Source organism: Anopheles aquasalis, chromosome 3, assembly GCF_943734665.1.
Source record: "Anopheles aquasalis chromosome 3, idAnoAquaMG_Q_19, whole genome shotgun sequence".
Taxonomy (NCBI): Eukaryota; Metazoa; Arthropoda; class Insecta; order Diptera; family Culicidae; genus Anopheles; species Anopheles aquasalis.
The window spans coordinates 5,127,501-5,155,064 of record NC_064878.1 but is presented as its reverse complement, the minus strand read 5'-3'; the positions used below and the strand labels follow the sequence as shown (position 1 = coordinate 5,155,064).

Here is a 27,564-nt window from a genome sequence, read left to right as displayed (position 1 = left end):
CAGCTAGACGGCATGTTCCCATACTGTTTCATCGTACGATGGATAATAGCCAACAGACGGTTCATTCCCGGTCGCTTGAGAAACGCGCACATGTCCACCGAATGATTGTAGAGAGGGATTTTCAGGCTCTGCGGGAGATAGGAACCGTCCAGCCAAAATATCGTCGAGAGCTGTAATTGAAGGATTACAGTCGTCATCGCAAGGCAATCAATGGCATGAAATCTGCTATGCTGGTACACAGTATAACTATCGCAGGAACTCACCGTGGGTTGCACGAGGGTTTTATGAACAATTGCCTCATAATCAATTCGGTTAGAGGTGGCAGTGTTGATGATAGTCGCAGTACTATTCATATAATTGAAATTATTCGTTATTTCCGTACGTTCAAGGACCGCTATCATTTTCGTACCAGCTTCGTTGGGAGACACTATTATCACTACCAGCGTGAGAAGAACGCGTAGAAGATAAAAGGCGATGTGCAGCATCTTGTAGTAAGGCTATGAGTGTGTTACAGTACTCGTGGCGTTGTCGTAGTAACTATCGTTCAATAACTAATGTTTCTAGTTGAGAGGATATCCCATATAAGCTTCCGCGGGGTTCCTGTGGTCGTTATTGTACGTTAATCATACTATCGATAAGAGAGTCATGGGGCTGTGGGGTTTTTGCACTTTTTCCCGCAAGCCAAAATTCCAGACATTACAACACGACAATCACAACTGGCATCGCCATACATAGGTTCTAGATAAAAAGGAAAATGTAATTGTGAACCCATTACAAAATAATCTCAAAGCATGTTAAACTATGACTAAAAATTAAGTCAATAAAACACACTACTTCTACTACTACTGCAATCCAGAAGGTATTGGTCCTGATTGGTTCAGTAGAGTTTTTTAAAATTCCTCAATAATAATTCGTATGGTAATTCAAGAAGCCTTTTATTTAAAGCTCAGTATTTTTAATTTACGTTGGCCATTAATTCCATTAAAGGCTCAGTAGTTTTCTCCACAGAAATACATATTACATAAACATTTTCCCCAGTGAGGTACATCATAACCAAAAGCCACATCTTTATTTTACAATTGAAGTTATAAAAATTACTACTAAACAGTAATTTTCTTCAGCCGACCATGCCAACGGCTTTCGTAGATAGGCTTTAGCGCCGCGTTTTTTTTAAATATCACTACCACTGTGAAATGAGTTTCGGGGAGGAACGGTGGCAATTGTACATGATTCATGGTAATGTTGCGGAATGTCAGTAGTTGCGGCGTCAATGGGCAGGATGTAGGCGTATTACCACGAGTCTTTATACTGTCAAACACCATTTTGATCAGTCGGTCGCTGGTAGGCCGTCGCAAAAAGTTACAGAAATCGAGGGTACGACTGTAGAAAACTTTAGCACCCTTTGGCGTGTGTATGATGTATTGTGCGATGAGCTTGACGAAGGAGTAGAAAGTTAAAAAAAACCCCTTGATAGGTAGAGCAAACGCATTAGCTATTATCTTTACCGTTGCTTCCGAGACGGTTTGAATAAATGTGATGTCCATATCGAGGGTAAAGTATGGAGCAGCTGCAAACCGCTTGAGTGTGATGTTGTTGTGAACGTACTCAGGGTTTGCGTCAATATCCGCTTTCGTAAGGATTGCGATCACCTAGTGCGAGGGTATCTTTTTAAGTTGCTGTTGATGATTACTGAATTATTTACTTGGTTCGGTTAGCTTACCTTTTGCAACGCTTGAATTTCAATCGTGCTACAAAGCATAAGGATGAGGATGGTTTTATAAGCGACCCCCATCTCGACCAGTGTTTGCGGAACGGATTGCTGCCAGTTGGTTGTATCGATCAAAAAACAAACTCGCACTAACCGGAAAAAGAGCATACATCGACGCTATAAACAGCTGCGGCTAAATCTGATGTAAAGTTTCCTGTAGAAATTGCCGTAATTAAAAAAGCATTTAATTCTTTCGCCAAAACCATAGCAAGATAATCGGTTGTTTGTACTACTAATTACTGCTGAGTTTGCGGTTGTTTTCTGCTGAAAAGCTATTTCATAGCTTATTTCTATAGCAATGGCACCCGGTCGCACATAATTTAAATTCTAAATAGCACATAATTTAAATTCTAAAGCGATTATAGGATTGGTCTCGTCGGTTTCAAACCGATTTCTTTCTCGAAACATTTATCCTACAACTATATACTAGCCTTGCATTAATTTAAAGTGAAAATTTTGCTTTTCTAATTGGCAAATACGGTTTATTTAGAATGTAAAGAAATCCATGCAATTATGAAATTGTTTTCAACTTGATGTACCCCATCCCAAAATCAATAATACCCAAGAAATAAAACATTTATTACTAAAATGTTCTAGCTCTGCCGTGGTTCGGTGATGCATCAGTTGCGATCCGTTAAACTTCTTCAATGTACCTTTGACGCGTATCTCTGCGCAATGGTCCATCTTTGGTCCAAGGAGTCCCGAAATGTCTAGCACATACTCGGTTTCCACAAGGAAGGAGGGAAAATCGAGTTGCTTTAGTGTTATGTTGTTGAAAGCATAGGTGGCTGGGTTGATGGGACATTGTTTCGGTACGGTACCGTACCGGCGCACTTCATTGTACACGATTTTAACCAACCGATACGATTCGGGGCGACTGAGAAAGTCACAGAACGAAAGCGACGTGTTGTAAATCGGGTACAATTGCAGACCTCTATTCGGGATCGAGGCCGCGATTCGCATCTTGGGGGGTTATAAAAGAGGAACGTTAGTTTTTAATCTCGTTTATCTTATGGCCGTGACCGACTCCTAGTTCGGCAATCTTACTGTGATCATATGTAGTGGCCTAAACACCGTAAAGGAAAACGAAACGGTTGAGAAGCGGTTGCGGGATGCTGTTTCAGGATGCAGCACGAATGTACCATTGAAATGCGGACAATTTATCACATAGTTTATGCTCTTGATGATAGGAACCATTTTTGCGACGGTAACCGAACGAAAGCCTACCACGGTAACGCCCACTATAAACAAGCACACGCGTCCCGCCGATTGCGACATCATTTTTGCACTGGCTCGCTATTGAGCTTTTCTGATTTTCAGGAGCATTCATTGCCGATGAGTATCTGTAGTTCCTTTTTGGACAATGTAATGTAAAGCATCGATCTAGTGTTTGTGGAATAAAATGTTCCAATTTAGATCATTTTCGTTATTGCATCCGGTGTGATATGAGATTCTGTGGTTTATTTTAAGGTTTAATTCATGTTAATGTTGAACGTAGGAGCTTTATTTTCAACTATTGTTTGCAGAACAAAAGTCTAAAAATTACGACTGCTTAACACTCAGCAGCGCTCGTTGGGTGCGCATTTTACTTTCTTTATCGAGCCAATGCATTCAATCTGCGTGTAACGGTCTCTTGTTGAACGCCGAAAAACGTCGATTTGCAATCGGAACTCAGCCGTAAAAAAAAATGAAGGCAAACGCATCTTACTCACGGTAACGTTGGAGAACCCGTATAGACCGGATACGATTGGGCATCGTGTGGGCAAGTTGCCGTTCGCCTTTAACTCGCGATACACAATCAATGGCAAGCGATGCATTTCGGGGTGCTGCAGAAAGCTGCACAGATCAATTGTACGATTGTAAAGCGGTGCCCGTAGAGTGCTCGTCGGTCCTTCGAGACAAAACACTATCATTATCTGCGAAGAAAGCATACTGCGGTCATCATATCTGGGGCAAATGTATCTGCATACAAACCATGGGTTCGATGACTGTTTTCAAGATGCCAAGTCTGTAATCCACACGACTGGTCGAGGCCGTATTGCGTATGATCAGGCTCGAGTTGATATACTTGAAGTTGTTGAACACCTGGCATCGTTGGAGAAAGGCCACCATTTTGGTGCCGGCCTCTAAGGGTCCTATCGTACCGATTACGATGACGTAGAGAATAGGTAGAAGCTGCCGTTGAAAGACCTTCAGTTGCATCTTCTGGCAGAGTCGAGTTGGTACGAAATCTCATCGTGTGATTGAGCCGAGCTTTTATTATTTCGTCCAGAGAGAAGAAGCAGCGATTACCTTATTCGCAGTGCTGTAGGACAGAGGGATGATTGATAAGATAGGCCGATAAGATGTCGTGAGAAATGAATTGAATGCAATTACAAAATTATTTGACAAGTACAACTGATAAGGCTAATATCAGTGACCGATGATTTACGCGATTTCACGATAGTACACGCACTTATTGGTTATTAAAATAAGATCAGCAACACGAATAATGTATTGTTCAGATGCGTGGTTGAAAATGGGACAAATACATATTTATTCAGAGACTTGCTGCTACAGACAATTGATGTGGTTTTATTTCGTTTTTTTTCCTTTTATTAGAGCACACATTTTATAGCTTTTTTTCTGATGTTGGTTGCCAAACACAACCAAACATTTCAAATTGTTTTGCCTTTGCCAGGAACTGGAGTTATGTCTGCCCGAGGGTTTTACACTTCAAGATGCATCCTTCCTTTCCAAAACATTATTCATAACTCGTACCAGCTTACCGCTGACCTGATAATCCAAAACGGGTTCGGCTAGACGGCCTGTTTGAAACAACATCTTTAGCACGAACTCAGTTTCGGGCAAGAGACCGGGCATGGCCATGCGAGAGGGCTTAAGGTCGCGTATGTAGTACTGGCCGCGCTTGAACGGGCATTTGGTAGGAAGATTGCTGCTACGGTTCACCTGTTCGTAAATCATCTTCACCAAACGGTCCATTGTGGGGCGCCTGAGAAAGACGCAAATATCAAACGTCCGGCGCAGAAGAGCATCCTGTAGCACACCTTTGCCCATCACCACGTGGTACGAACCCGTAATCTGGAGAAGGATACAATGAAACGTGCTTAGCAAGAATCTAATTTCTAAATTTCAATATCTTGCGTATTACCTTTAAATCCTTAAACTCTCGATAAAGTTCGAACTCATGGGCAATAGTCTGATTTGTTGGGGGACCAGATTGATCGATGGTCGTCGTACCATTAATGTATCGATAGTTGTGCTTGGCCGCTATTTTCGTGACTAATGGCACCAACTGGAAATGGAAAATAAAACCGGGATAATTACAGTTGTTAATCCTAATAAATTGAAACATTCGCGAGGATACTTGCAGCAACGAAAGCAGTTGCCAGGCTGGCTGATGTAATGGCCACGAGCACAGTGATCGGTCTGGTCAGATGCATGTTTTCACGGGTAAGTGGTTTGGAAAGAACTGATTCGTTTGCTGCAAATGAACCCGCTATTAATGGTGTACACATTTATCCAATAGACATTTTCTAAAAATAGCTTTAGATGAATCCGGTAGTTTATTCTCAAATTAAATGCAATCTACATTTGGATAATTGTTGTTTATTATCTTTGGTCCAAAACGGTTAGATTTAACCGCAAAAAAGCTTCAAATGATTCCTAGCAAACTATCGTTTGTTTTACCTTCACAAAAGATTTCCCTTCAGCTCATATTCTGTCCTGAATTTAAGTTAAGAGAATGAAGTTATAGTTGCCAATTTATTGAAAAAAGCTGTTTGATAACTCGGATACGCTGACATTCGATTCGATTACATTACAGACTGCTTGGATCGTTGTATCGCATGAGTTTACCATAGAACCGAATAGTAAAAAATAGTTTTCGTTCCGGTCCTGTGTGGAACTGCTCCTTCATGACGAAGCTACTTTCGGGGATGAAAGCAGGGATTGGTATACGAGCCGGTTGGATGTTGCGTATGTAGTAATAGCCTGGTTTCAACGGGCACCGCTTTGGCAGGCTGGTGATCCGAGTGATTGCATCGTACACCAACTTCAACAGGCGATCCATCGTTGGGCGCCTCAGAAAGGCACAATACTCCACGGAACGGCTCAGGAGTGCACCATGCTCTACGCCATTGCTAACAAGGTGATAGGACATCGTGAACTGTGGATCAGGGTCAAAAAGAACAAAGAGTCACCGTTTGCAGAATTGTGAGGCTGACCTTCCATCAATGTCCGTCTCACCTTCATATCCCGGATTTCTCGACGCAGATAAATATCACAATCAATGGATTGATTCGTTATCGGTATCGTATTATGGATAGGACACGTCACGTTAACATCCTGATAAGGGGCACTCGTGTTTGCATGCGTAATTACAGCGATCATCTAGAGTAGCGGAAGGACAATTTATAAGCAATGGAATGAACTGCGACGGGTATTGATACTTACTGTTGTCATTGCCATCGATTCACAGGATACAAAACATGCTGCCAACACCGCAGAAAGCAAGATTAATGCAGGGTGCAGCAGCATCCTTTTTGCTTTTTGTGACGCACGGTTTCAACCAAAAGTTAGATCGAGACTGAAGCAAGCACATGGTGCTAGTTACGTTTTGATGAGTTCGCTGAAATTCATTAAACTACAATCAACGGCATTTTCAGTACACATTACATTAACGGAAAGGTTAACTAATGGGAGGGACATGTTATCTATCCTCTATCTTGTCTGATAATTTCATAGTGTCGTCATAGTCGTTTGCTAGTTTTCCGATATGCAAGAATATTTGAATGACGGTTGGGGAAGATTTGGATAAAGCTTCATAAATGGCATCAATTTTAGAAAGACGTATCTGCAAAAGTGTACTTTTCCGGTGCCCATCGTAGCCATGTGATGGGTCATCTGAACTACGCAAATCAATATACTTTTCATAGATTATAAGTTTATCCAGGTAGCCAGTTGAGTTTTTGTTGAATTTCCTACTTTTCAATTTTTGGCAGATTTTTTAAGTTGCCAAACTGATTACACTATTGTCGAGCCAGGTTCGTCGCTTAACGGGCAAGTCTTTTGATTTAAGCCAAAAACGGGTTGACGATTGGTTTATAAAATAAAACTATCTACCTATACATGTTTTTGCAAATGCCATAACAAAATGCCACTTTTTAAGTATATTTGGTCGTATTTTGCGGACGATTCATCCATAAAGAAATTCATTCATGTATGATTAAAGAATAACTCATATTAAACATGTATTTAAGATGTTTTTGGTGTGTGATACAATTCGTGAAACACAAGGACCGACCATCTTTGCGTCGCATTAAAGTGGGCTTTTCTCTTAATCGTCAAACACACGCACCATCCTACCATAGAGACGAAGTTCGTAGAGAGCTTTCTGATTGGCGCCGGTTTTAAATAGCTGCGTCATGACGAAATGCGCTTCAGGGAGAAAGGAAGGTATGGTGAAGTGTGAAAGCTGTAAATCACGTACATAATAGTGACCGGCTAGTACCGGGCAGCGCTTGGGCAAGTTACTGCTCGGTATTACCACGTCATAGATTATCTTGATCAACCGATCTATCGTGGGACGCTCAAGAAAGTCACAAAAATCGACCGATCGTGTAAAGAGCGCATTCTGCATTACTGCGCCGCGCAGGACCGCATAGTACGATACCGAGAGCTGTGCCAATGAGATACAAGGAAACGTTTGAAGGGATGTTCACTCAATTCAAATATGATCCTTTTTTACCTTTACTAGATTAATCTGGCGAATTACGTGTATGTTCATGTCCAAACTCTGATTGCTAGCCGTCTGTCCGATGCTGGCTGTCACGTTTGCAAACTTGTAGTTGTTATTTGTTTCTACCTTTGTGAGGAACGGTTTCAGCTGGAACATTTTGGGCAGTAGAGGTTTATTTTCTTTTCTTCATATCATCAGCACTGGGCGTCAGAATTGCGCATTACCCACCTTTACAAATGCGTCGGTCCGTGTTGCGAGGAGTATGCAACCCATCAATAACGATACGATCACCAGCATTGATGATTGCATGTTAAGCTTCACTGGAACACTCGATGCACTCGGTTCGACTGGTAGAAGTAGACTCTGTCGGACTGAACTTGAACGAGCGCTGGTATACTACGGTAATAAGTGAATGAGGAATTCTCTAGATGATTTTTAACTTAAAGTGTTATTATAAATGGAGTGCGTCATTCCAGCAATTTAAAACACGTCACTAGCTCGACGATGCAATTGTGGTCATGGCAGTTCCGATATAAAAGATAATCCATGTTCTCAGCATTCGAGTGTGAATGGTATTGCGATGCTATTACCCTGTGCAATCTGTGTTTTATTTGTCAAATCAAGCGATTCCGTTGGAAGATTAAGTGATATCTTGCTATTTAATATATTTAATATTGCAGCTCAGTCTCTGCTAGTCACCACTTTCACCAATGACACGCACTAGCTTTCCGTGATAAACCACATCGAACAGTGGTCTCTGATGAAGCGCAGAACGAAAGGACTCCTTCAAAATGAACTCTGTCTCGGGCAAAAATCCAGGTACTGCGAGGCTGGAGAGCCGCAAGTTGCGAATGGTGAATATTTCCTGTTTCAAAGGGCAACTTTTTGGCAAATGGTTGTTCGGAACTATCTGATCCCAAACGAGCTTCATCAAGCGATCTACTTCAGGCCGTTTAAGAAAGGAACAAAAGTTGACGGAGCGCGACAGAAGAGCATTTCGTGCGGTACCACTCTTCCCGACCACATAGTACGCTACGGTTAGCTGATGTGGGATTTGTAATATGGGTGTTAGGATTGGTGTTAGTTTTAAATTGATTATACAGCAATCAGTATTTCACTTACTTGGGCGTCCTTTATTTCCCGCCTGATATCAATATCGCAGTCCAATGTTTGATTCGTGATGGGTCCTACCTGCCGAAGGACTTTTGTCACGTTCACATACTGATAGTTGTTCCTAGTCTCAATACGTTTCAGCACCGGCGAAAGCTTTGAACAGCCAGCGATACATAAAAATACATTTTACCATATTGCATGGATGAACAATGAATCACTCACCTTCATAAAGGCATTTGCTGAAGTGGAGAGACTCGTTGCGAAAGCAAACAGCACGATCGGGAGCATAAGCATGTCTCGTTGCTTCGAGGTTGTAGCACTATTTATGAAAAAAATATCTTAGAGAAAAAGAGTGATGTAACGAACGGGTGCGATTAGTGCTGCTGGAGACTATGCTGGATGGTCGAGAATAGGGCATGCATTAACAGCACTACTTTGAATAAAACACATTAATCTTTTCCAGCTAATCATTAGGATTTTTAGATCATCGCTGTGATATTGCAGCAAATGAATTGATTTAAATAATAAGGCACGATTAACGAAATGTTGATCATCAACTGTTTTGATCATGACCTCAAACATCGCCATTTTTTTGATAAGCATGGTTGATAAAACACGAAAGTTAGCCTTATCGATTAATAGACAAACTATAACCAGCGGTTCCCGCAGTGCAACATTACCGCTGTTCATTGGTAATTTTTGATGGAAGCGAAAAGGGTTGTTTCGGTGTTCGCTTTAGAACGAGGCTATGAGGAACTGACGTCCATCGTGGGACGCTCAAGAATATAGAAAAGAAGAGAGAATAAGAAGAAAGAACAGTTAGCCGTGTGTAATCGGTGTTTTATTGGTCGAATTAAGCCAGCTCTCCTCCTTCTAGTCACCACTTTAATCAATAACGCGCACTAGCTTTCTAGATGGTTAGCTAATGAGGTGAATCACATCGTTGGTATTAACAGTGCTACTGATGAAGCGCATTAAACTGATCCTATAACAGTCGGTGTTTATCTTACCCTTGCGTCGGATATTTCTCGTATGATTTCAAAGTTGATGTCCAATGTTTGCTTCGTGATGGGTCCCACCTGACGGAGGACGGATGTCACGTTCACATACTGGTAGTTGTTCCGAGTCTCAATTCGTTTCAGCACCGGTGTAAGCTTTGGACAGTCAGCGATACATAAAAATAAATGTTTTCTAAATCCATCGACGAACAATGAATCACTTACCTTGATAAAGGCATTCGCTGAAGTGGAGAGACTCGTTGCGAAAGCAAACAGCACGATCGGAAACGTAAGCATGTCTCGTTGCTTCAAGATTGTGTTACTGAATAACATTAAACATTGATAACGTGGTGGTACCTGAATAGTTATGTAGCTAATCTTATATTAATTGCTTGCAATCACAAACCCATTCGTACCGTATCGTATCGTTTATTTCAATTGCGGAAAAAATTTCTCATTTATTGAGATGATTATCATCAGCTAATAAAGATAAAGTGTGACGCGGTCATATGTGTATCGATTGCATCTCATTTCGAATTAAAATACGAAGAAACAGCTTCTTCAATAGCAGTAGATACTGCCTTTTGTAGTTGGATAATGATTGAAACTCATTTAGAGAAAAAGAAAGTAAGAAGAAAAACTAGCTAATTGTGTGTAATTGTTGTTTTATTGATCGATTCAAGCCATTCCGATGGAAGATTTAATATTGCCATATGCTGCTCTCCTGCCTCTAGTCACCACTTTCACCAATGACACGCACTAGCTTTCCATGGAACGCTATATCGATCAGTGGTCTCTGATGGATGGTAGAAAAATATGACTCCTTGAAAACGAACTGCGTCTCGGGCAAAAATCCAGGTACTGCGATGCTGGAGAGCCGCAAGTTGCGAATCGTGTATATTTTCTGTTTCAAAGGGCAACTTTTTGGCATATTGTTATTCCGAACGACCTCATCCCAAACGACCTTCATCAAGCGATCCACTTCAGGCCGTTTGAGAAAAGCGCAAATGTTAACGGAACGCGTCAGAAGAGCATTTTGGGCGGTACCACTCTTCCCGACGACATAATAAGAGATGGTTAGCTAATGGGGTGGATCACATCGTTGGTATTAACAGCGCTATTGATCAAGCTTTAATCCAGTCGGTGTTTGACTTACCCTTGCGTCGGATATATCTCGTAAGATTTCAATGATGTGGTCCAATGTTTGGTTCGTGATGGGTCCCACCTGACGGAGGATGGTTGTCACGTTCACATACTGGTAGTTGTTCCTAGTCTCAATACGTTTCAGCACCGGCGAAAGCTTTGAACAGTCAGCGATACATAAAAATACATTTTACCATATTGCATGGATGAACAATGAATCACTTACCTTGATAAAAGCATTTGCTGAAGTGGAGAGACTCGTTGCGAAAACAAACAGCACGATCGGGAGCGTAAGCATGTCTCGTTGCTTCAAAGTTGTTGCACTGAATAACATTAAACACAGACAACGTTGGCGTACCTGTATGATTATGTGGCAAATTTTGTATTAATTGTCTGCAATCACAAACCCTTATCGTACCATTTCAATTGCGGAATAATTTTGTCATTTATTGAGGCGATTATCATCAGAGAAGGTTGGTAAATGTGTGGTGCGGTAATGCGTATATCGATTGCATCTCATATCGAGTTAAAATATGAAGAGAAAACGATTTTAATTGACCCGAATCATTCCTATAAATCCCTGACTCGCACAATTTTGCCCACAACTTCAATGTAGTACAGCGGTTTGCGCTGGGGTCCCGCTCCAACAAACAGCTCCTTCATTACGAATCCACTCTCAGGCAACATTCCAGGCAGAGAAATCGTTGAAAGGCGAATGTCGCGAATGTAGTAGATGCCCGGTTGCATCGGACACTTGGTGGGAAGATTGGTGTTACGATTGATGACTTCATACAGCACGTTCACCAACCGATTTCTCGCCGGATCCTTCAGAAAGGCGCAAAAGTCTACCGTTCGGGACACTAGCGGATTCTGGCTCACCTTACTGCCAAACACCGTGTAGTACTCGACCGTTAGCTGAGGATCGTGTGGGGAGAAGGAGCACCAAAGGGTTCCATTAACATTCTATCATGGTATCTTCTCTCTTCCGTTGTTATTACCTTCACATCCTTAAGTTCCCGCCTGATGTCGACATTCATGTCGATGCTTTGATTCCATTTCGGTCCGTCGTGGCGAATGGTGGCCGTAATGTTAGCATAGATGAAGTGGCTACCCGTTTCCACTTTTGTCACCATCGGAACCAGCTGAAGGAACAGCGACAAGGGTTTTGTTTGGGTGGGTGTTCTATTGCTTTGTTGAACTATACGTACCTTATAAAAGCCGTACGAATATTTGAAACAAGTGATCAACACTATTAATACCACTAGTATGGAAAGAGGTAATCGATTCATTGTGAGAGCAATGCTTTTCAAAACGAATAAAGCGACCGACGTGCGCAGTCAATGGCTGGAGTAGAACTGAGTACCATACGAATAACACATCTAATAAATTGTCGTAGCCGTACTTAGTGGCACGTGCTTCTAGAAAAGTCTTCGGATCATTCCACGTTATCGTTGGAAAAAATCGTACTCATTGTGATGTTCTAGAAGAAATCACAGACATAGCTCACTGGCGTAAGCTTAGTATGACATGGTTTAATGTTTGATTGGAAAGGTAGAAACTTCTTGAAGGACGCAAGCATTTCTACCTATTGAAATGTTGATTGAAAAAACATCCTGTTGATTGTTGGTGAAATGTCTCCCAAGCACAGCGGCGAAGGGACCGAACTATAGAGGGCGCTGCCTGCAGGTTGATCGTGGCAAGGGTATCGTGTGATAACGGGTGGCTAAAAGATAAATTCTGATGTTGGAATCTTCCGTTGCTTTCACGCATTAGAACATTCTCTTACTGATAAGAAACTAATGTCTAAAAATACAAAAAAGGAGGAAAAAGGTAAAAACAAATATCTACATCTCTTAAAAGTAGCACAGTGAACCCGTGAATGGTTTGTAATTGAAATTGAAATTCCCAAATAACGCCGGATCTCGAACTCCATTATGCGGTGAATGTTGAAAAAATGATTCTTCCTTCAATTTGTCGAACGTTACTCTCATTGCAGATTTATTATCAATCTTCAATTCCAATATATGGATAGAAAAAAATGACATAGAACATACTATTAATAACCCATCTTAACATACATATACACCACAGACGAAAAAAAATGCTTAGCTGGGCCTCATGCGATCCGCGGGCCGATCCTTGATCTATACCATAGCATGCCTCAATCGCTGGTCAACCTCACGAACCTTCCGTAGAAGTTATGAACTACAAGAGGTTCGTTGTTTATGCCGATTTGGTAAACTTGCTTGAGAAGGAAATCGTTTTCTGGCAGAAAGCCGGGGATTTCGACGCTTGAAGGACGGAAGCCGCGTATGTAGTAATGACCCGGTGGCATGGGGCACCGCTCCGCCAAACGATTATTTTGCTTAAGTCGCACGTAAAGGAGGTTGTATAGGCGGTCGGAAGTGGGGCGCTTCAGAAAGTGGCAGATGTCAACCGTACGTCTGAAGAAAGCATTCGGGACAACGCTTCCGTTCAGGACCAAGTGATAGTATCCATAGAGCTGGTATAGCAAGGGCCATAGAATAATAAGTCGTTATCTAAATATATCTGGAGACGTTGTGGAGTGAGACTTCTTACCTTTACAACTCGCAGCTCCTTCAATACTTCTATCTCGACATCGATGGAATGGTTGGCGATGGGACCAATCTCGTTGAGGGTAGCCGTTACGTTTATGTATTTGTAGTTATTCTTTAGATCCATCTTTTTCGTAACTGCAACGAGCTGTAAATGGATGAGCAATAGTCGTTAAAAGATGCTACGAGAGTGTCTCAGGATTTTGAATCTATTATTTACAGTGAACAAACCGTCCAGGGATAGACAGTTGAAGGCCAAAAGCAAAAGAGTGATGTAACGAATAGGCGCGATTATTCCCATAGTGCTGCTGGAGGCTATGCTGGATTGTCGGGAATAGGACATGCACTAACTACACTACCTTGAAACTCGTCACATTACACTTTTCCAGCCGATCATTAGGGTTTGTAGATCATCGCTGTGACATTGCAGCAAATGAATTGCTTTTATTTAGAGACAGTGAACGAAATCTCACCTTTTTTCCTAATTATCTTGTTTGTTAAAGCATGCAAGCCAGGTTTATTGATAAATACACGATAACAATTATTTCAAGCACTTCCCGCAGTTGCTGTGATATAATGCTGTTCACTGGTGCGTGCGCCGGAAACAAAAAAAAAATATTCACGGATTGCTCAACAACTCGTCTGAGGAGCAAACTTCGTCAATTATTTTACCAATTTCCTTCCATTACATTAATAAGAAAGGCATATTTTAAATTGAAATGACAGATGTGCTTGTTGTGTTGCCCGAAACCTTTGTTTAATTACAATTTAGACGATAGATATTCCAACATGTATGTTATCCAATGATTTTCCTCATTTTACGGTAATTATTCTACCGATGGTCATATAATTGCCTGCTAATGGACGCTGTTTCGCTCGATCGGTTTCCTCACAAAGCTTCCGTAGAACTGGTAAGTAAACAATGGTTTGTTGTTTATGCCGGTTTGAAAAATTTCCTTCAACAGAAAATCATTCTCGGGTAAAAAACCCGGAACTGCTATGGCCGAAGGACGAAAGTTGCGTATGTAGTAATATTCCGGCGGTATGGGGCAACGTTCCGGCAGTTTGCCGCTCTTTTTATACTGCACGTAGACGAGATTAAGCAACCGATCGGAAGTAGGGCGTTTGAGAAAATGACAAACATCCACCGTACGAGTGACGAACGCTTGCGGGACGACGCTTTTGTTGAGAACGAGGTGATACTGAACTGTTCCCTATCCCGGAAATATGGAAAATATGCTTGAAAAGAATACCGAGAGCTGGGGCAAATCGAACCACCGTTCTTACCTTTACATCGCGGATCTCTTTTAGAAATTGTATACCGATATCGAGGCTATGATTTGTGATGGGACCGATCTCGTTTGCAGTGCTTGTAACATTCACGTACTTGTAATTGTTATTGACAACCACCTTTCTGGTCACTGCTACGAGCTGGAAGTTGATAAACAACGGGCATTAATAGTTGCATACACAGCCGACGCGTATATTTACAGTGAACAAGGCGGTCGATGATACACAATAGAAGGTGACAAGGATAAGGACAACGGAAAGCGCTACAGTCGTCATACTGCTGAGAGAACTATGCTCGTTTGGTAAGTGTACACCTGATACTAAATAGATTGTATTCTATTTCAACATATTTGTACCATTTAGTTTGCAGATGATCTTGGTTTAATGTTTCAATTTTGTCTGATTGGCCAACGATGGCAGAACATCAAATTATCCTTATCGATAGATAGATGAACTATTACCACCGCTTTTTGCTGGAAGTACTGCAATAACACGTGGCTTAATACCTCTGTTGAATGAAGATCCTAAGATTGGCATCATCGTTTCGTATAATTGCCTGCTAATGCACGCTGTTTCACTCGATCGGTTTCCTCACAAAGCTTCCGTGGAACTGATAAGTAAACAATGGTTCGTTGTTTATGCCGAAAAAAATTTCCTTCAGAAGAAAATCATTTTCGGGGAAAAAGCCTGGAATTGCGATGGTCGAAGGACGAAAGTTGCGGATGTAGTAATAATCCGGCGGTATGGGACAACCCACCGGCAGATGATTGTTCTTTTTAAACTGTGCGTACATCAGATTCAACAACCGATCGGAAGTAGGGCGTTTGAGAAAATGACAAACATCCACCGTACGAGTGACGAACGCTTGCGGGACGACGCTTTTGTTGAGAACGAGGTGATACTGAAATGTAGCCTGCCCCGGAAATATGGAATGCTTCAATACCGAGAGCTTGAACAAATCGAACCACCCTCTCTTACCTTAATGTTGCGGATCTGTTTAAGGAACTGTATATCGGCATCGACTGTATGGTTGGTCACGGGACCGATCTCGTTGATGTTAGCCGTGACATTCACGTACTTGTAATTGTTATTAATAACCACCTTTCTCGGCACTGCAACGAGCTGCAAAAGGATAAGCAATACACATTAAACGATTCTTCTTCTCATTCCATCCATATATTTACAGTCAATAAGGCGGTCGATGATAAACAATGGAATGACAAAAGGATAACGGCAACATACGGCGCTGCAATCATTTTATCTGCTGCCGTGGTGACTATGCCGCTTATACTAAATGTTTTGTCTTCATTTTGTACATATTTTAACCATTTACTTTGCCGTTTAACCATTTACTTAGTCATTAAATCGACAAATGAAGTGATCATACCTTTCACGCAATTAGAAGCTCTTTCAATTTTGTCTGATTAGAGTCGCTGATTGGCAGATAGTTGAACCATTATCACCGATACGTACAGCAGCTTCTAGGCCTCCGCTGAATAATGCTGTTCACTGATGCGTTCACCGGAAGCCAGAAGCTGGTGGTCAGTGGTCGCTTCGAGGGTCGCCGCCTGTGAGCCAAGCACACACTCAACTGACGTCACCAAAGCAGCAAAGCGTTCTGCTGCCTTAACCGCAACGGGACAGACCGATAATGGCTATCCACAGATTTGGGCTATCGGGCGTCGAAACCGCACCCCGTTCACCATGCGGCCCACAGCTGATCACACTCCGCAGGTTGGCATCGAGAAAAGAGATGCTCGATCAGTTCCGTTATGTTTGAGCACTGTGGGTGTGCGCGCTAGTGTTGGTGCGTGGACACAGGCGGCTTTGTGCGTCTTCCGATTGGCTTGGCGTCGGTTCGTTCAACCACAACCGCCGGAGACCGGAGAAGGAGAGATCGGCCGAGCTCATTCGTTGGAGTGTGCTCACCGTTAGCACACCATGGCGCGCCAGCTCGAGGTGGTACTGATTGGCGTTGTGGCCGTTTTGCAAGTGCTGCTTGTCCGGGAAGTTGTGTCGCGAGAATATAACAAGCCGACAACGGATGCGCTTGAGTGGATGCTATCCGTCAGTGAAAAGGAGAACGATGAACCGCTCACCGATCCTGGTATGCTACTGGAGTGACACAACGTGATCATCAATCATTATCGTACATTTGCTCGTTCCAGCCTGCAGCATATCATTGCATCGCGATCTGTCGATCATGCAACCGTTACTGCTTAAACCGGGCAGCAAGGAGTTCTTCTGGCCGCGACTAAACAGCTCCACCGTTCAGCTCGACTACGGGCAACCGTTGGAGCTGTACTGTTCACACGGCTTCCGGAAGGGTTCACCGGGTGGAAACGCGAAATCAGCGATCGTCACCTGCGAGGGTAACGATGAGCTTGGTTACGCCACGGAAAGCTACAACATCTCGCACTTTGCCTGCCAGCGGCCCGTCTACCATGTAGCCGAACGAACCGGTGGCCATTGCTACGCCGGGAGCACTCGGGTACGCATCGGATTCGAGCTAGCGGCCGACCGGTTCCTACAGCTGTACGAGGTCTGCTTCGACGAGAAGCAGCTACACACTCACTACGTCAAGTACAGTCTCAATCCACACAACGGTCACCATCAACGGGCGGTCAAACGGCCCTCCTTTCTACAGGGTAACTTCTACGCCAATCTCAAGATGAGCTCGCTCTACTCCTTCACCAAGCAGCACGCCACGGTACAACGCATTCTCGGGACGCAAGCGAGGGCTGACGCTGTGCTCGATAGCAAGCGGGGTCTGTTTTTATCCCGTGGCCACCTGGCTGCCAAATCGGACTTCATTTTCGGATCCCATCAAAGGGCCTCCTTCTGGTTAATGAACGTTGCACCACAGTGGCAGCGCTTTAACGCGTTCAACTGGCAGCGCATCGAGACGGCCGTGAAGGAGTACGCCGTCGCGAACGATCTGTGGCTAACGGTGTACACTGGAACGTACGGTGTGCTCGAGTTGCCGGATGGGAATGGTGATCCGCAGCAGATCTTTCTCGACTACGACCCGGCTCGTGATCCTCCGGGACGCATACCGGTGCCGAAGCTGTTCTACAAAGTGCTGATCGATGAGCGGACCGGTGCTGGCATTGCGCTAATCGGCGTTAACAATCCATACGCTACACCGGAGGAGATCACCGAGCAGTACGTGGTGTGTAAGGACGTTAGTGGTGGCATCGATTGGATACGCTGGAAGCGAGACTCGATCGCCGATGGGTACTCGTATGCCTGTGACGTGAACGAGTTTAACGATGTCACTGGCCACCTCGAACTGGGTCAACCCATCAGTAAGCTACTTCTATAGAGACGGCGATCTAGACGAATTTTATTATTTGTCATTCTGGAATACAAGATCAAACAGATGAACGCCACGATCTAGAGCTTCTTTGGTGTGAACCGTTCCTTGTCCACCGCCCGGCTACAGGTTCCGTTCGTGTGCTTCGTGATGATGACCCGGGGTGTCTCGAACCGTTGCCGCTTGATCGTACGCTCTTTGCGTATGAAATCGATCAGCACATCCGAATCCAGTGGTCCCGTCACCCGTTCCTTCGCTCGTTTCATCACATCGAACCCATTCTTACCGTCGGCGAGGTAGGAAGTGGTAGCGACCAGGTACTCCTTCGATTTGTCCAGCGGTTTCTTCGTCTCGGTCAGCTCGATACTCTGTACGCGCTTGTGCGGGGGCTGGGTCAGATCGATCTGCACCTTCAGTCCCGAAACCTGCATCGTGTTGTAGCGGTACTCATCGTCGAGGGTGAGCGATTGTTCGATCACTTGCCATAGATCGTTCCCGGTGAGCTTCACCAGATCGGCCGAGGAACCGTAGGGTGAAGCCTCGATCGCTAGTCCGTTGGTAATCTCTGTAAGGAAAAAAGGATCGCTGAGTGTGACTCAGTGACAGTCCGTACGGACAGACGAATGAAGACGCTCGCATCGGTCTTACTGCCAACGTTGATCGAGTTTCTAAATGTCCCAGCAAGCACAATCGCTATCGGTTTGCGTGATGCGGTTGTATACTGGAAAAAAGAGAAAAAGCTCTGCATGAGCAATGAGCTGCTGGAACAGGCCCGAACGGACGTACATTAGCCACGAAAGCATCTGCTACCAGACTGCCAAGGGTGCACTCGCACCACCGGCAGGACGCATGATCGAGCAGCACTTCCGTCGTTCCGATCGGTTCATCTCCGAGTCGCTGCACCTCCTTGCGCCACGGTATAAGCTCCCTCAGTACGTCCTTATCCTGGGGTACCGCGTTGCTCATGTAGATTGGATTACCGTCCCAGCTCTGTACCTCACCCTTCCTGTCAAACAGCACCGTCAGTCGGCCCACGTACTTGCCGTACGATCGTGCTTGGGTGATCAGAACCTGCAGGACGCATCAAGGACACCGAAGATTACCGAGAAGAGCTTCAGCGTGGAGCGCTGGCGCAGGTACCTTGTGGTTGTTCGCTTTCTGGACCACGATCGGATATTCTCCTTCGATTTCATCGTACTTCGAGTCGTACTGTACGTTGCCCTTTTTGCTGAGCAACAGCGAATGGGAGTGAGCTCCCACGATCACATCAACCAGATCGCCCGCCTTCTCTGCCAGCTGCTTGTCCACATCCAGCCCACAGTGGGACAGCACAATGACGATCTCGATACCGTCCGACTGCAGCTTTTGAGCTTCTTTCCGCACTGCTTCGATGGCGTTGGTGAACGTTACCTTTCCCGTTGGGGACACTTCCTGCGGTGGAAGAACAAAGTGAAGAAGGGAAATGCAGACGAACCAATTTTGTGCGTCGTGTGCGCCGTTCTTACATGAGTTTTATCGTACAAAGCTCCAATTACGCCAACCTTCCGGCCAGCAACATCGAGCACAATGCTACGCGCGATCTTCGACTCGCTCAACGCGGGCTCCCCGTTCAAGGCGATGTTGGCCACAACGGTCGGAATGCGTTTCTTCTCTAGCTCACGCAAATACGGTGCAAGGCCTTTGGGGCTATGGTCAAACTCGTGATTACCGAGTGTCTACCAATGAGGGGGGAGAATGAGAGAGGAAGAGCGGTTTAAACAACCAGACCTGACCTAGAAGCGATCGTTGTGGAAAAAAACCCATCCTCACGTACCATCGCATCCGGGGGCAACTGTTTAATGAAGTGCGCCGTAACGTTCCAGCGCAGTAGCGTGTACCAGAGCGTACCCTGGAAGTTATCGCCGGCGTTAAGGTACAGTGGGTTCTGGGCCTTGTACTGTTCCTTCAACGATTTGATCGTATGGTAAACGCGTGCGATCCCCGCTATGCATTCGCTCGATTTCAAACATGTCGATGATTTCTGGTTTGTTTCCTCGAATCTGGACGCAAGCAAGGGGTCAATTATGTTCCACCGCGGCGCTAAATTCGCTCACATACCTTGCGTGTAGATCGTTGATGTGTATCAGCGTCAGTGGGAACGATTGATCGGGGACATTTTTGGATTGAACTTTTGCTCCGGAGAGCACTAGCACCGCTGCTGCAATGAAGGAAAAGGCACACCTAAAGTAAACCATTGTGTGATTGCCACAACTGATCACACTGGATCTGCCATCAGCTATCAGCTATATACCCTCGTACTTACTGCCCAGACCATCTGTGCATACAGTGCGGTAGGATTGTGTGGCAGATTTCGTAATATCGCAACAAACAAACCCGAGTCCGGGGCTGTGTCACGTGTCAGGGGCTCCGGTGTGCCATTCAACCTCAACTGGTCGCCCTTTTCGATGGCCGTTCGATTTTATGATAGTTAAAGTTCCTTGAATTCAATGAAATCGATTTTTAAATACTTTCCTATCAATCATTTCTCGAATGTGCTCCCAATCAAAGTCCCATTTTTTGGGTCTCTCCTCATCAGAACAAACAATCAAACTGACACTCACAAATCGCATCAAATGGTCGCGGTTGTTGTGCGCAATAATAACCCTCATTAGGCTAACTGAGTGCACTGACTGATCGCGGGAGATCAGTATCTGGCACCACGGAATGGCTATAAAACGGCCCGCCAACGGTCCACCGAATCGTTGTTTCGTAGGCTACGGCTTGGAAATGACAAGCAACCGGCGGCAAGGATGGCCGTGGGTACTGATCGTGTCCCTGTTGGCCTACAGTTGGTTGGTAAGTACTTCGGAAGCGCTGCGGAATACTCTGGGCGTGGCTGTAACTGTTTCCATGCTTTCCAGATCTCAGCCAAGATCATGATCACCAAGGTGGATTATGAGTCGGACCCAACCTATCTCAAGATGAGGGTGCAGATCAACAACGAGACCCAGGGCAGCACGGTGGACGTCGATGGGTTTCTGTTTTTCGATGTGAACCAGGGCATTTTCGTGAACATCGAACTCGACTCGAAGATGGACGGCGAGTACATGACGATGATCGGCACGAGCAAGGAGATGTGCGTCACGGACGAAGGAGGGCTGGATCCGGTTGTGCCGATGCTGAACGAAGAGATGGACAAGTACGGCAACATGAGCTTCTCCTGTCCTTACCTCCAGGTACGTTCTTCAAGCGAACAACCACCACTTACCGTTTAGTAACCACTCCGTCACCATCAGGGAAGCTACATGCTGCGCCGTTTCCACATGAGCGACGACCACATGCTGGTGAAGATGGTCCCACCCGGCGATTACATTTGCAAGATGAACCTCCAGCACCAGCCGGAGAACGACACGATGAAGGTGCAGGTGTTTAAGTTAGATTTTTATTTCACCATTTCGTAAGCGGGGTGGCCAGTGCGTGCGAGCGAGCGAGCGATCGAACGAAACCCAAATAAAGAGCGTGATTGTGCAACGTGCGGTGCGAGCAAAGTTCTCCCCCAAATAAAAAAAAGCTAAGCCGCCGTCCCCGATACACTGATACGCTCGGTCGGAAGATTGCCAGCGTTAACCTCACCGAGGCGGCTGATGTACGCGATCAGAACGTCCGAGTCGAGGGGTCCAATCTGACGGTTCGTCCCTTCGAGCATCCACCGGAACCCATTCAAGCCCTGCATCAGATAGGAGAGCGTGGCCACACTGTACAGCTTGACCGGATCGAGTGGTTTGTACTGTCCATCGAGTGGATCGACGATGGAGGCCGCGGTAACCCGTTGATACGGTGCGTTACTCAGATTGACCGTGTACCGGATGCCGGATACTTGCGCCACGTTGAAGCGTCTCTCCGAGTCGAACGTCCACGAGTGTTCGAGGCACATGCGCAGCGCTTCTCCGGAGAGCTGGATCAGATCGACGGTATTACCGAATGGAGCCACGGCGATCGCTTGCCCATTCGTTACGTTACCGATCGGGATCGAAGCACGGAAGTTACCGGCATGGATGAAGGATACCGGTCGGAACGTGGTGTTGGTGTAGTACGCACCGAATGAATCGGCCACCAGGGAACCGGCGGTACACTCGCCCAATCGGCAGTTACTGTGGTTCAGCAGGATTGCGGTCGTTCCGATATTCTGCGAGCTAATGCGATCCAATTCGGCGCGCCACGGTGCTAAACGCTGCAGTGTCGTTGGATCCTGGTGCAACGCGTTGCTCATGTACACCGGGTAACCTTCCCAGTACTTGACGTGGCCGCTTCCATCGAAGTAGACCGTCAATCGGCCAACGTACTTTCCGTAAGCGTACGCTTGTGTGATGAGAACCTGCGCACGAAATCAATGGGAAAAAGCTCTAGAACTTAGTTGTCGTTTAAAGAGTGAGGCGCGTTCTTACTTTGTGCCCGTCCCCGTTGGTCACTTCCACCGGATAGTCTCCTACGACGACCTCGGCAGGATCACGCGGTTGCGTTGAGTTCGGTGGAAACAGGAACGAATGGGTGTGACCACCGACGATCACGTCGATGTATCTGCCCGCCAGCTCGGCCGTTATGCGATCGACATCCAATCCGCAGTGCGACAGGACAATGATCCGCTTCACGCGGTCACGGTGCAGCTGCTTCGCTTCCCGCAGTACCGCTTCGCTGCAGTTCGAGAACGTTACCTTGCCGGTCAATTGTTCTAGCTGGATCGCGTAAAAGATGAAGCAGCATTAGAAGAAATCGCTGGCTGTTCCCTGGCCACGGCCACTTACATGCGTTATGTCGTGCGTTACGCCGATGATTCCAATGCTTTGTGGTTTCGCACCTGGGCGCCTTGATCGACGGATAATCACTGAGCGCCGGATGTCCACTCCCTGCAGGGCCGGTTCCATGTTCCGGTGCAGATTAGCGGACACCGTCTTGACGCCGACCGACTGTAGCTGCTTCAGAAACGGTGCCAGTTCGCTGGGCGAATTGTCAAACTCGTGGTTGCCGAGGGTCTGTCGAGGAAATCGGTTTTAGACCCTCTGCTACAGGATCTGAGCTTCAATCGAACTTACCATCACATCCGGTGGTAGATCCTTCAACAGATCGCCTGTCACGTTGCCGCGGAGCAGCGTGTACCACAGGGTACCCTGGAAGTTATCGCCAGCGTTCAGATAGATCGGATTTTTCGACGCATAATTCTGTTTCAGCTGCTTGACCGCGGCGAAGACGCGTGCCAGTCCGGCCACACATCGCCCCGCTGCCTGATCGGTTGGTTTGCAGATAGCGGAACTTGTCGTCGTTTCCTCGAACCTATAAAGCAACAGGAGCACGGGTGTTAGGATCGAACTTATTGGGGTGCGTTCCGTTTGCTGCTTTGATCTTACCTGGCATGGAAATCGTTCGTGTGGATGAGGGTGATCGGTAACAGTCCGTCGTAGTTACCATCGGCTGGCAGGTTGTCGGTTGCCTGGCATTGCCATGGTACCAGCAACAGCACGCCGACTGCCAGCAACAGAGTGGCCGCCATGCTCTTCGAAGCCATTTGCTTGTTTGCTAGCCGTGCCCTGTTTAACAGGTGCACAAGCAAGATGATACTTTCGAGTTGGCCGACGACGACATTCATCTTTTATACCCGACCGTTCGGCTCTCCCAGAACAAGACGGACAGGCAGGAGCCAAGGAGTCAAGGGAGGAGGCGAGTTCGTTCGCCGAACAAATTGGTTCGTTTCATCCAACGGTTCATATGTAATGGATATCTTTCGATTGGACGCAGGAAGAATCGCACAATTCATCTGCATAAACGGGTATCTGCTTTTGCTCTGTTGGTGCGTGTCCGGTTTCTTACCCAAAAAAAAAACGAGTGATAACGAAAGACAAGCGTTGAAGCAAAAAGAGGTAGAAGTTGGCGTGTGTACGTGCCCCTTGCGAAAATGTAGCACAATTTTTGCCATCTGAGTTACCTTCGCTTAGCTAAAGACAAAGAAAATGTACATTTCTGCGATGAATGTAGGTCGTTTGTTTAAAAAAACATGGAAAATGTGGATTACGCTCTATCTTTCTTTTTCGTAAATGAATGTACCGCCAATCAACGGGTGTATTGATCAGGGCGGACATATGTTTCAACCTTCCTGTCAGCAAACCATGGCCTACCCAGATGGAGTCAGCAAAAGTGCCGTGCGTAACCACCACAAAACGCTCACGCTACGTTGAAACCGGATGCTAAACGGTCGGGGCCACAGGTCAAAAGGGCCTTTTGCCTTTAATTTGAAAGCATTCCCCTACACCGATGAGGGTGAGTTCAGTTCCCTGCCGGTAAAATTTGCATATTAATTGAATGAACGAGGATGCAACGATGCAACACTAGCACCACGCCCGGACCGGCTGAGGATTTCGTGAATCCATTTCGTGGCCATGGACAAGGATGCAAATTGGGATTGATTGGACGTTTGATGGCTTTACGCCGGTACTCCGGTACGCGTCGACGATGTGATGCGTCACAAATTGAAATCGATACACGGTTACAAGGGATGCTGCGGTGCAAAACAGGAAGGGCAACCCGGGGGGGAGAGAGTTTATGCGTTTTTAAATGATTGCCACCCCTTGGTCGGCGCAGCTGGTCAGCAATTTTTGGCCGATGGTCGTTGGTTATTATTAAAATTAGTTGGAGCGTGAAAAGGGTAGCTACGATGCGATGCTATGGAGGAACGAACCGCGTACCCGGTTACGGTTGGCCGCGTAGCGCTGGTGCTGCTCAGTGATTGCTGTTGGCGCTCCGGTGCTGTTGTTTGTAGCAGCATTGATCACAAGGCATCGCTTGGACGAGGCTATCCATGATTATCACTATTTTGTGGTGGATACAATAATGGCAAACACATTTATCATGTGAAACAGACAAACAGGTAATGCCGTTTAAAGTAGAGATATCATTTCAACTACATCAGTTGAGTAAATAAAATCCATCTACAGTAAACTATTTACTGGATCTCTTCCATAACTGACGCTTCAATGATGCGACTTTACGTGCCTTCAAGCGCGACAGTTCTCCGGACAGAACCGCTGGCCTGAAGCGATTAACTTTATTGAAATAAATTGACTTTCCTCCGTTGGGTGCTCGGCGAGAGGATTACGCGGCAATCGAAACACACGACACACGGTACCTGGTCTCCCAGTGTCTGTCTCCGAGGTGTGTCTCGGTAAATTGCATTACCGCGGTGACAAGCACCGCCGGACGACCCCCGAGAACGGTCTCAAGTCAGGATCAAAGTGTCCTCGGTCCTGGTACGAGGCCAAACTGGTGGCCTAGTCACCGTGTCCCGGGATAACTTTGCAATGCAAATAGGTCTGAATCATGAATTGACACCCAATTACCGGTTGATCTGCGTGGCTGCGGTGCTGCGGTGAGGTTTCAGAAAGGCAGCCCGCTTCCAGGTAAATTATGACGTCTGCTCCTGGAGTGGGTCTGCACCTGGAATGGGTGTGCACCTTTGGCAGGAGATTAGCCAACCGGAGCTGGTCCCCCTTTTGGTCGCTAATCGTGCATTAGCAGGGCGAGAAGGCAGCGCTGAGGCAGGTTAGTGTAATAAATGACCTCACCGACAGTATGGTGCGTTCCATCCGGCTGATAAGAACTATCGAAGCCACTCCAGCACACCCTAGGTCTAGATTAGACACTCTAGAGAGAGAGAGAGAGAGAGAGAGAGAGCTCCCGGCGATATCGTTGTTACGACGTGTACCGCATTTTGCTGTTGATTCTCATTACAGACCAACCATAATGATTGGACGGGCAGAGGAGGAGATGGGAAGCGATATCGATTGCGCATGAATGCGGTTCCAAGATTTAGTTGCTTTGAAGCACGGGATGATGCTGTAGCAATCGTATTTGCTAACCTTAAATACCAATAACTAGCATGATATTTCCAGTTTTCGACACTAAAGGGGGATCGAAGAAATCTACAAAAAAGTTTTAAAAATACTTCGTAAGTAGAAACAAACAAAAAAATTCAATAAGAATCATATCTTATGCACATCAGATGATTTGATTTTTAAATACGGTTAACAGTTAACAAAAGTTAAACAGTTAACAAAAGAAGGTTAAAAATTGCCAATCAATCAACAAAAGAAACCGAAATTGTTTCGCAAAAAGGAATCTGATAAAAGGCTTGCTAAAGGAATTATTTGAGCCTTTCATTTCACTTGCTGCATAAAATTTACTTAGCAATTTAGACATTACAATGTAACGAGGAAAATACACGAAAATTACCGCATGGTGTACTAAAGAAAACACGGTCCAATAACAATTCTAGTCACCTCAATTTGCTTCCCAATTTCCTCACTTTAATTGACTTCGTTTGTGTTGGTAATGATCAGATGATCGGGTGTACAGTAGAGCTCGCCAGCGCCAGCGACCTGGAGACAATGTTGCGGACTTTCTCATCTCCGTCCAGCATAAAAGCGCTCCATAAAACCGTTTCCAGTAGGCGCTGCATTCAATTCAAAGTAAGCATCTTTGGTCCCTATCCACCGTTCCCGTCGTCGTAAATGGTGCTAATTGCTCCGCTGATGAACTGATTGCAACCGATTTCGTCCCGAATATCAATGACACAGCGACCGGGAGGTGGATTTTCCGGACGATAATTTGGATGACGGCGGAGGAAGCAACCGCCACCACGGGGGAGAGGAGGGTCCGTAATGGGTAACAGTTGACTGACAGTTGATAATGGCGCCCTCCGTAAACGCCACATCCCTTGTTGGTTAAAGGTTAACTGCTGCTACTGCTGCCTTCTATTTGCTAGTTTCCAACGATAATGACGCCAAACGGTCTGTGTCTGTGTGGTGCCATTGCTGTTCGAGCCGAGAAGGGAGGATTATCACCCCGGGTGGGCGGTCAATACCGTTCTGGTGTGAGTTGGTGACATTTCTTACGAGAAGAAATCAAAATCAGCCCTCAGTTAGACTCCAATTTACTTCGCTCCGAAGCAGGCGGCGACAGCACCGAGCGTCGAGGAGCTTCGTTACGGCCTGCTACGATGAGCGACGAGGCTCGTTAACCAGCTCTGCAGGCTGGAGCGATAGGCCCCCGTTCTGATGGGACGTCTCAGACTCTGGCTGGTAGGTAGCGTCATCATTAGCGTCGGTGGCGTACGTCCCCCGGAGCATCTCATCTTCAGTGCTTCTCTGAGGAACTCTTCAATTTTTCCACACCGCTGGCTTTTCACCTTTTGGACGATCTTTTTATACGATTAGACCTCTTCTGATGCTTCGTTCTGGTGCTGGTGGAAGAATTTAATAACAATTATTACAATTGCTCCAGCGCATGAGACCAAGACACCGAGCATCGTTGGATCAAATAAATTCTTTCCAACAACCGGGCCTTTCAAACGTTCAACGAGCCATTCTGTCTCCGTTGCTGTCGGAATCACCTTGTGAGCTGCTTGAGTCATGGTTTGCGAAAAATCTTAATTAGATTTTGGTTCGCTCACGGTCGCGTCACCTGGAGCAGGGACTCTAGGCTCTACTTCTAGGCTTCTGCTGATGGCAATTTTTTCCTCATTAGTTTCCTCCTTCCCTTCGGCTTCACAACTCACCGACCACGAGGTCCGAGCTGACGATAGAGAGGGGGGGGGA

General features: G+C 45.7%; 9 protein-coding genes across 9 annotated transcripts; 2 read left to right on the top strand and 7 right to left on the bottom strand.

Moving 5' to 3' along the window:
- Window positions 1-7,106: 7,106 nt before the first annotated feature.
- On the bottom strand, window positions 7,107-7,664 carry LOC126579109 (uncharacterized). The gene is made up of 2 exons (XM_050242410.1): window positions 7,518-7,664; window positions 7,107-7,448 (listed from the first exon to the last, which is right to left on the bottom strand). Exons 1-2 carry the CDS (start codon window positions 7,662-7,664, stop codon window positions 7,107-7,109), a joined length of 489 nt encoding a protein of 162 aa, XP_050098367.1.
- A 3,668-nt stretch (window positions 7,665-11,332) lies between these two features.
- LOC126579107 (uncharacterized) lies at window positions 11,333-11,799 on the bottom strand. Its single transcript, XM_050242407.1, has 2 exons — window positions 11,761-11,799; window positions 11,333-11,677 (listed from the first exon to the last, which is right to left on the bottom strand). The coding sequence occupies exons 1-2, from the start codon at window positions 11,797-11,799 to the stop codon at window positions 11,333-11,335; spliced, it is 384 nt and encodes a 127-aa protein (XP_050098364.1).
- A 1,124-nt stretch (window positions 11,800-12,923) lies between these two features.
- On the bottom strand, window positions 12,924-13,639 carry LOC126577491 (uncharacterized). Its single transcript, XM_050239157.1, has 3 exons — window positions 13,559-13,639; window positions 13,343-13,486; window positions 12,924-13,265 (listed from the first exon to the last, which is right to left on the bottom strand). The coding sequence occupies exons 1-3, from the start codon at window positions 13,637-13,639 to the stop codon at window positions 12,924-12,926; spliced, it is 567 nt and encodes a 188-aa protein (XP_050095114.1).
- Window positions 13,640-14,195: 556 nt separating this feature from the next.
- On the bottom strand, window positions 14,196-14,904 carry LOC126579084 (uncharacterized). The gene is made up of 3 exons (XM_050242348.1): window positions 14,830-14,904; window positions 14,626-14,769; window positions 14,196-14,552 (listed from the first exon to the last, which is right to left on the bottom strand). Exons 1-3 carry the CDS (start codon window positions 14,902-14,904, stop codon window positions 14,196-14,198), a joined length of 576 nt encoding a protein of 191 aa, XP_050098305.1.
- A 298-nt stretch (window positions 14,905-15,202) lies between these two features.
- LOC126579083 (uncharacterized) lies at window positions 15,203-15,884 on the bottom strand. Its single transcript, XM_050242347.1, has 3 exons — window positions 15,813-15,884; window positions 15,607-15,750; window positions 15,203-15,541 (listed from the first exon to the last, which is right to left on the bottom strand). Exons 1-3 carry the CDS (start codon window positions 15,882-15,884, stop codon window positions 15,203-15,205), a joined length of 555 nt encoding a protein of 184 aa, XP_050098304.1.
- Window positions 15,885-16,585: 701 nt separating this feature from the next.
- Window positions 16,586-18,023, top strand: LOC126577216 (uncharacterized). The gene is made up of 2 exons (XM_050238673.1): window positions 16,586-16,735; window positions 16,797-18,023. Exons 1-2 carry the CDS (start codon window positions 16,687-16,689, stop codon window positions 17,951-17,953), a joined length of 1,206 nt encoding a protein of 401 aa, XP_050094630.1. The 5' UTR covers window positions 16,586-16,686; the 3' UTR covers window positions 17,954-18,023.
- On the bottom strand, window positions 17,958-20,190 carry LOC126577213 (apyrase-like). The gene is made up of 7 exons (XM_050238671.1): window positions 20,042-20,190; window positions 19,758-19,983; window positions 19,450-19,659; window positions 19,085-19,375; window positions 18,731-19,015; window positions 18,593-18,665; window positions 17,958-18,509 (listed from the first exon to the last, which is right to left on the bottom strand). Exons 1-7 carry the CDS (start codon window positions 20,176-20,178, stop codon window positions 18,025-18,027), a joined length of 1,707 nt encoding a protein of 568 aa, XP_050094628.1. The 5' UTR covers window positions 20,179-20,190; the 3' UTR covers window positions 17,958-18,024.
- Window positions 20,191-20,665: 475 nt separating this feature from the next.
- Window positions 20,666-21,384, top strand: LOC126577217 (uncharacterized). Its single transcript, XM_050238674.1, has 3 exons — window positions 20,666-20,779; window positions 20,845-21,159; window positions 21,220-21,384. The coding sequence occupies exons 1-3, from the start codon at window positions 20,711-20,713 to the stop codon at window positions 21,382-21,384; spliced, it is 549 nt and encodes a 182-aa protein (XP_050094631.1). The 5' UTR covers window positions 20,666-20,710.
- Window positions 21,385-21,494: 110 nt separating this feature from the next.
- On the bottom strand, window positions 21,495-23,483 carry LOC126577214 (apyrase-like). Its single transcript, XM_050238672.1, has 5 exons — window positions 23,326-23,483; window positions 23,014-23,251; window positions 22,726-22,953; window positions 22,369-22,656; window positions 21,495-22,298 (listed from the first exon to the last, which is right to left on the bottom strand). Exons 1-5 carry the CDS (start codon window positions 23,481-23,483, stop codon window positions 21,495-21,497), a joined length of 1,716 nt encoding a protein of 571 aa, XP_050094629.1.
- Window positions 23,484-27,564: the final 4,081 nt, after the last annotated feature.

What these genes read in the sequence shown, in the direction of transcription:
- LOC126579109 (XM_050242410.1), bottom strand. Translation starts at nt 7,664, where the DNA reads ATGTTCCAGCTGAAACCGTTCCTCACAAAGGTAGAAACAAATAACAAC. An exon ending in GCCAGATTAATCTAGTAAAG is followed by an intron (nt 7,449 to 7,517) that starts GTAAAAAAGGAT and finishes TCATTGGCACAG; the next exon opens with CTCTCGGTATCGTACTATGC.
- LOC126579107 (XM_050242407.1), bottom strand. Translation starts at nt 11,799, where the DNA reads ATGAATGTCGACATCAGGCGGGAACTTAAGGATGTGAAG. An exon ending in GGGAACTTAAGGATGTGAAG is followed by an intron (nt 11,678 to 11,760) that starts GTAATAACAACG and finishes CACGATCCTCAG; the next exon opens with CTAACGGTCGAGTACTACAC.
- LOC126577491 (XM_050239157.1), bottom strand. Translation starts at nt 13,639, where the DNA reads ATGGGAATAATCGCGCCTATTCGTTACATCACTCTTTTGCTTTTGGCC. An exon ending in CCCTGGACGGTTTGTTCACT is followed by an intron (nt 13,487 to 13,558) that starts GTAAATAATAGA and finishes ATCCATTTACAG; the next exon opens with CTCGTTGCAGTTACGAAAAA. An exon ending in AGGAGCTGCGAGTTGTAAAG is followed by an intron (nt 13,266 to 13,342) that starts GTAAGAAGTCTC and finishes TTGCTATACCAG; the next exon opens with CTCTATGGATACTATCACTT.
- LOC126579084 (XM_050242348.1), bottom strand. Translation starts at nt 14,904, where the DNA reads ATGACGACTGTAGCGCTTTCCGTTGTCCTTATCCTTGTCACCTTCTAT. An exon ending in CATCGACCGCCTTGTTCACT is followed by an intron (nt 14,770 to 14,829) that starts GTAAATATACGC and finishes ATCAACTTCCAG; the next exon opens with CTCGTAGCAGTGACCAGAAA. An exon ending in AAGAGATCCGCGATGTAAAG is followed by an intron (nt 14,553 to 14,625) that starts GTAAGAACGGTG and finishes TTTCCGGGATAG; the next exon opens with GGAACAGTTCAGTATCACCT.
- LOC126579083 (XM_050242347.1), bottom strand. Translation starts at nt 15,884, where the DNA reads ATGATTGCAGCGCCGTATGTTGCCGTTATCCTTTTGTCATTCCATTGT. An exon ending in CATCGACCGCCTTATTGACT is followed by an intron (nt 15,751 to 15,812) that starts GTAAATATATGG and finishes ATCCTTTTGCAG; the next exon opens with CTCGTTGCAGTGCCGAGAAA. An exon ending in AACAGATCCGCAACATTAAG is followed by an intron (nt 15,542 to 15,606) that starts GTAAGAGAGGGT and finishes TTTCCGGGGCAG; the next exon opens with GCTACATTTCAGTATCACCT.
- LOC126577216 (XM_050238673.1), top strand. Translation starts at nt 16,687, where the DNA reads ATGCTATCCGTCAGTGAAAAGGAGAACGATGAACCGCTCACCGATCCT. An exon ending in TGAACCGCTCACCGATCCTG is followed by an intron (nt 16,736 to 16,796) that starts GTATGCTACTGG and finishes TGCTCGTTCCAG; the next exon opens with CCTGCAGCATATCATTGCAT.
- LOC126577213 (XM_050238671.1), bottom strand. Translation starts at nt 20,178, where the DNA reads ATGGTTTACTTTAGGTGTGCCTTTTCCTTCATTGCAGCAGCGGTGCTA. An exon ending in ATCAACGATCTACACGCAAG is followed by an intron (nt 19,984 to 20,041) that starts GTATGTGAGCGA and finishes GCTTGCGTCCAG; the next exon opens with ATTCGAGGAAACAAACCAGA. An exon ending in AGTTGCCCCCGGATGCGATG is followed by an intron (nt 19,660 to 19,757) that starts GTACGTGAGGAT and finishes CCTCATTGGTAG; the next exon opens with ACACTCGGTAATCACGAGTT.
- LOC126577217 (XM_050238674.1), top strand. Translation starts at nt 20,711, where the DNA reads ATGACAAGCAACCGGCGGCAAGGATGGCCGTGGGTACTGATCGTGTCC. An exon ending in TGTTGGCCTACAGTTGGTTG is followed by an intron (nt 20,780 to 20,844) that starts GTAAGTACTTCG and finishes CATGCTTTCCAG; the next exon opens with ATCTCAGCCAAGATCATGAT. An exon ending in TCTCCTGTCCTTACCTCCAG is followed by an intron (nt 21,160 to 21,219) that starts GTACGTTCTTCA and finishes CGTCACCATCAG; the next exon opens with GGAAGCTACATGCTGCGCCG.
- LOC126577214 (XM_050238672.1), bottom strand. Translation starts at nt 23,483, where the DNA reads ATGGCTTCGAAGAGCATGGCGGCCACTCTGTTGCTGGCAGTCGGCGTG. An exon ending in ATCTACCACCGGATGTGATG is followed by an intron (nt 22,954 to 23,013) that starts GTAAGTTCGATT and finishes TTTCCTCGACAG; the next exon opens with ACCCTCGGCAACCACGAGTT. An exon ending in CCAACGGGGACGGGCACAAA is followed by an intron (nt 22,299 to 22,368) that starts GTAAGAACGCGC and finishes TTTCGTGCGCAG; the next exon opens with GTTCTCATCACACAAGCGTA.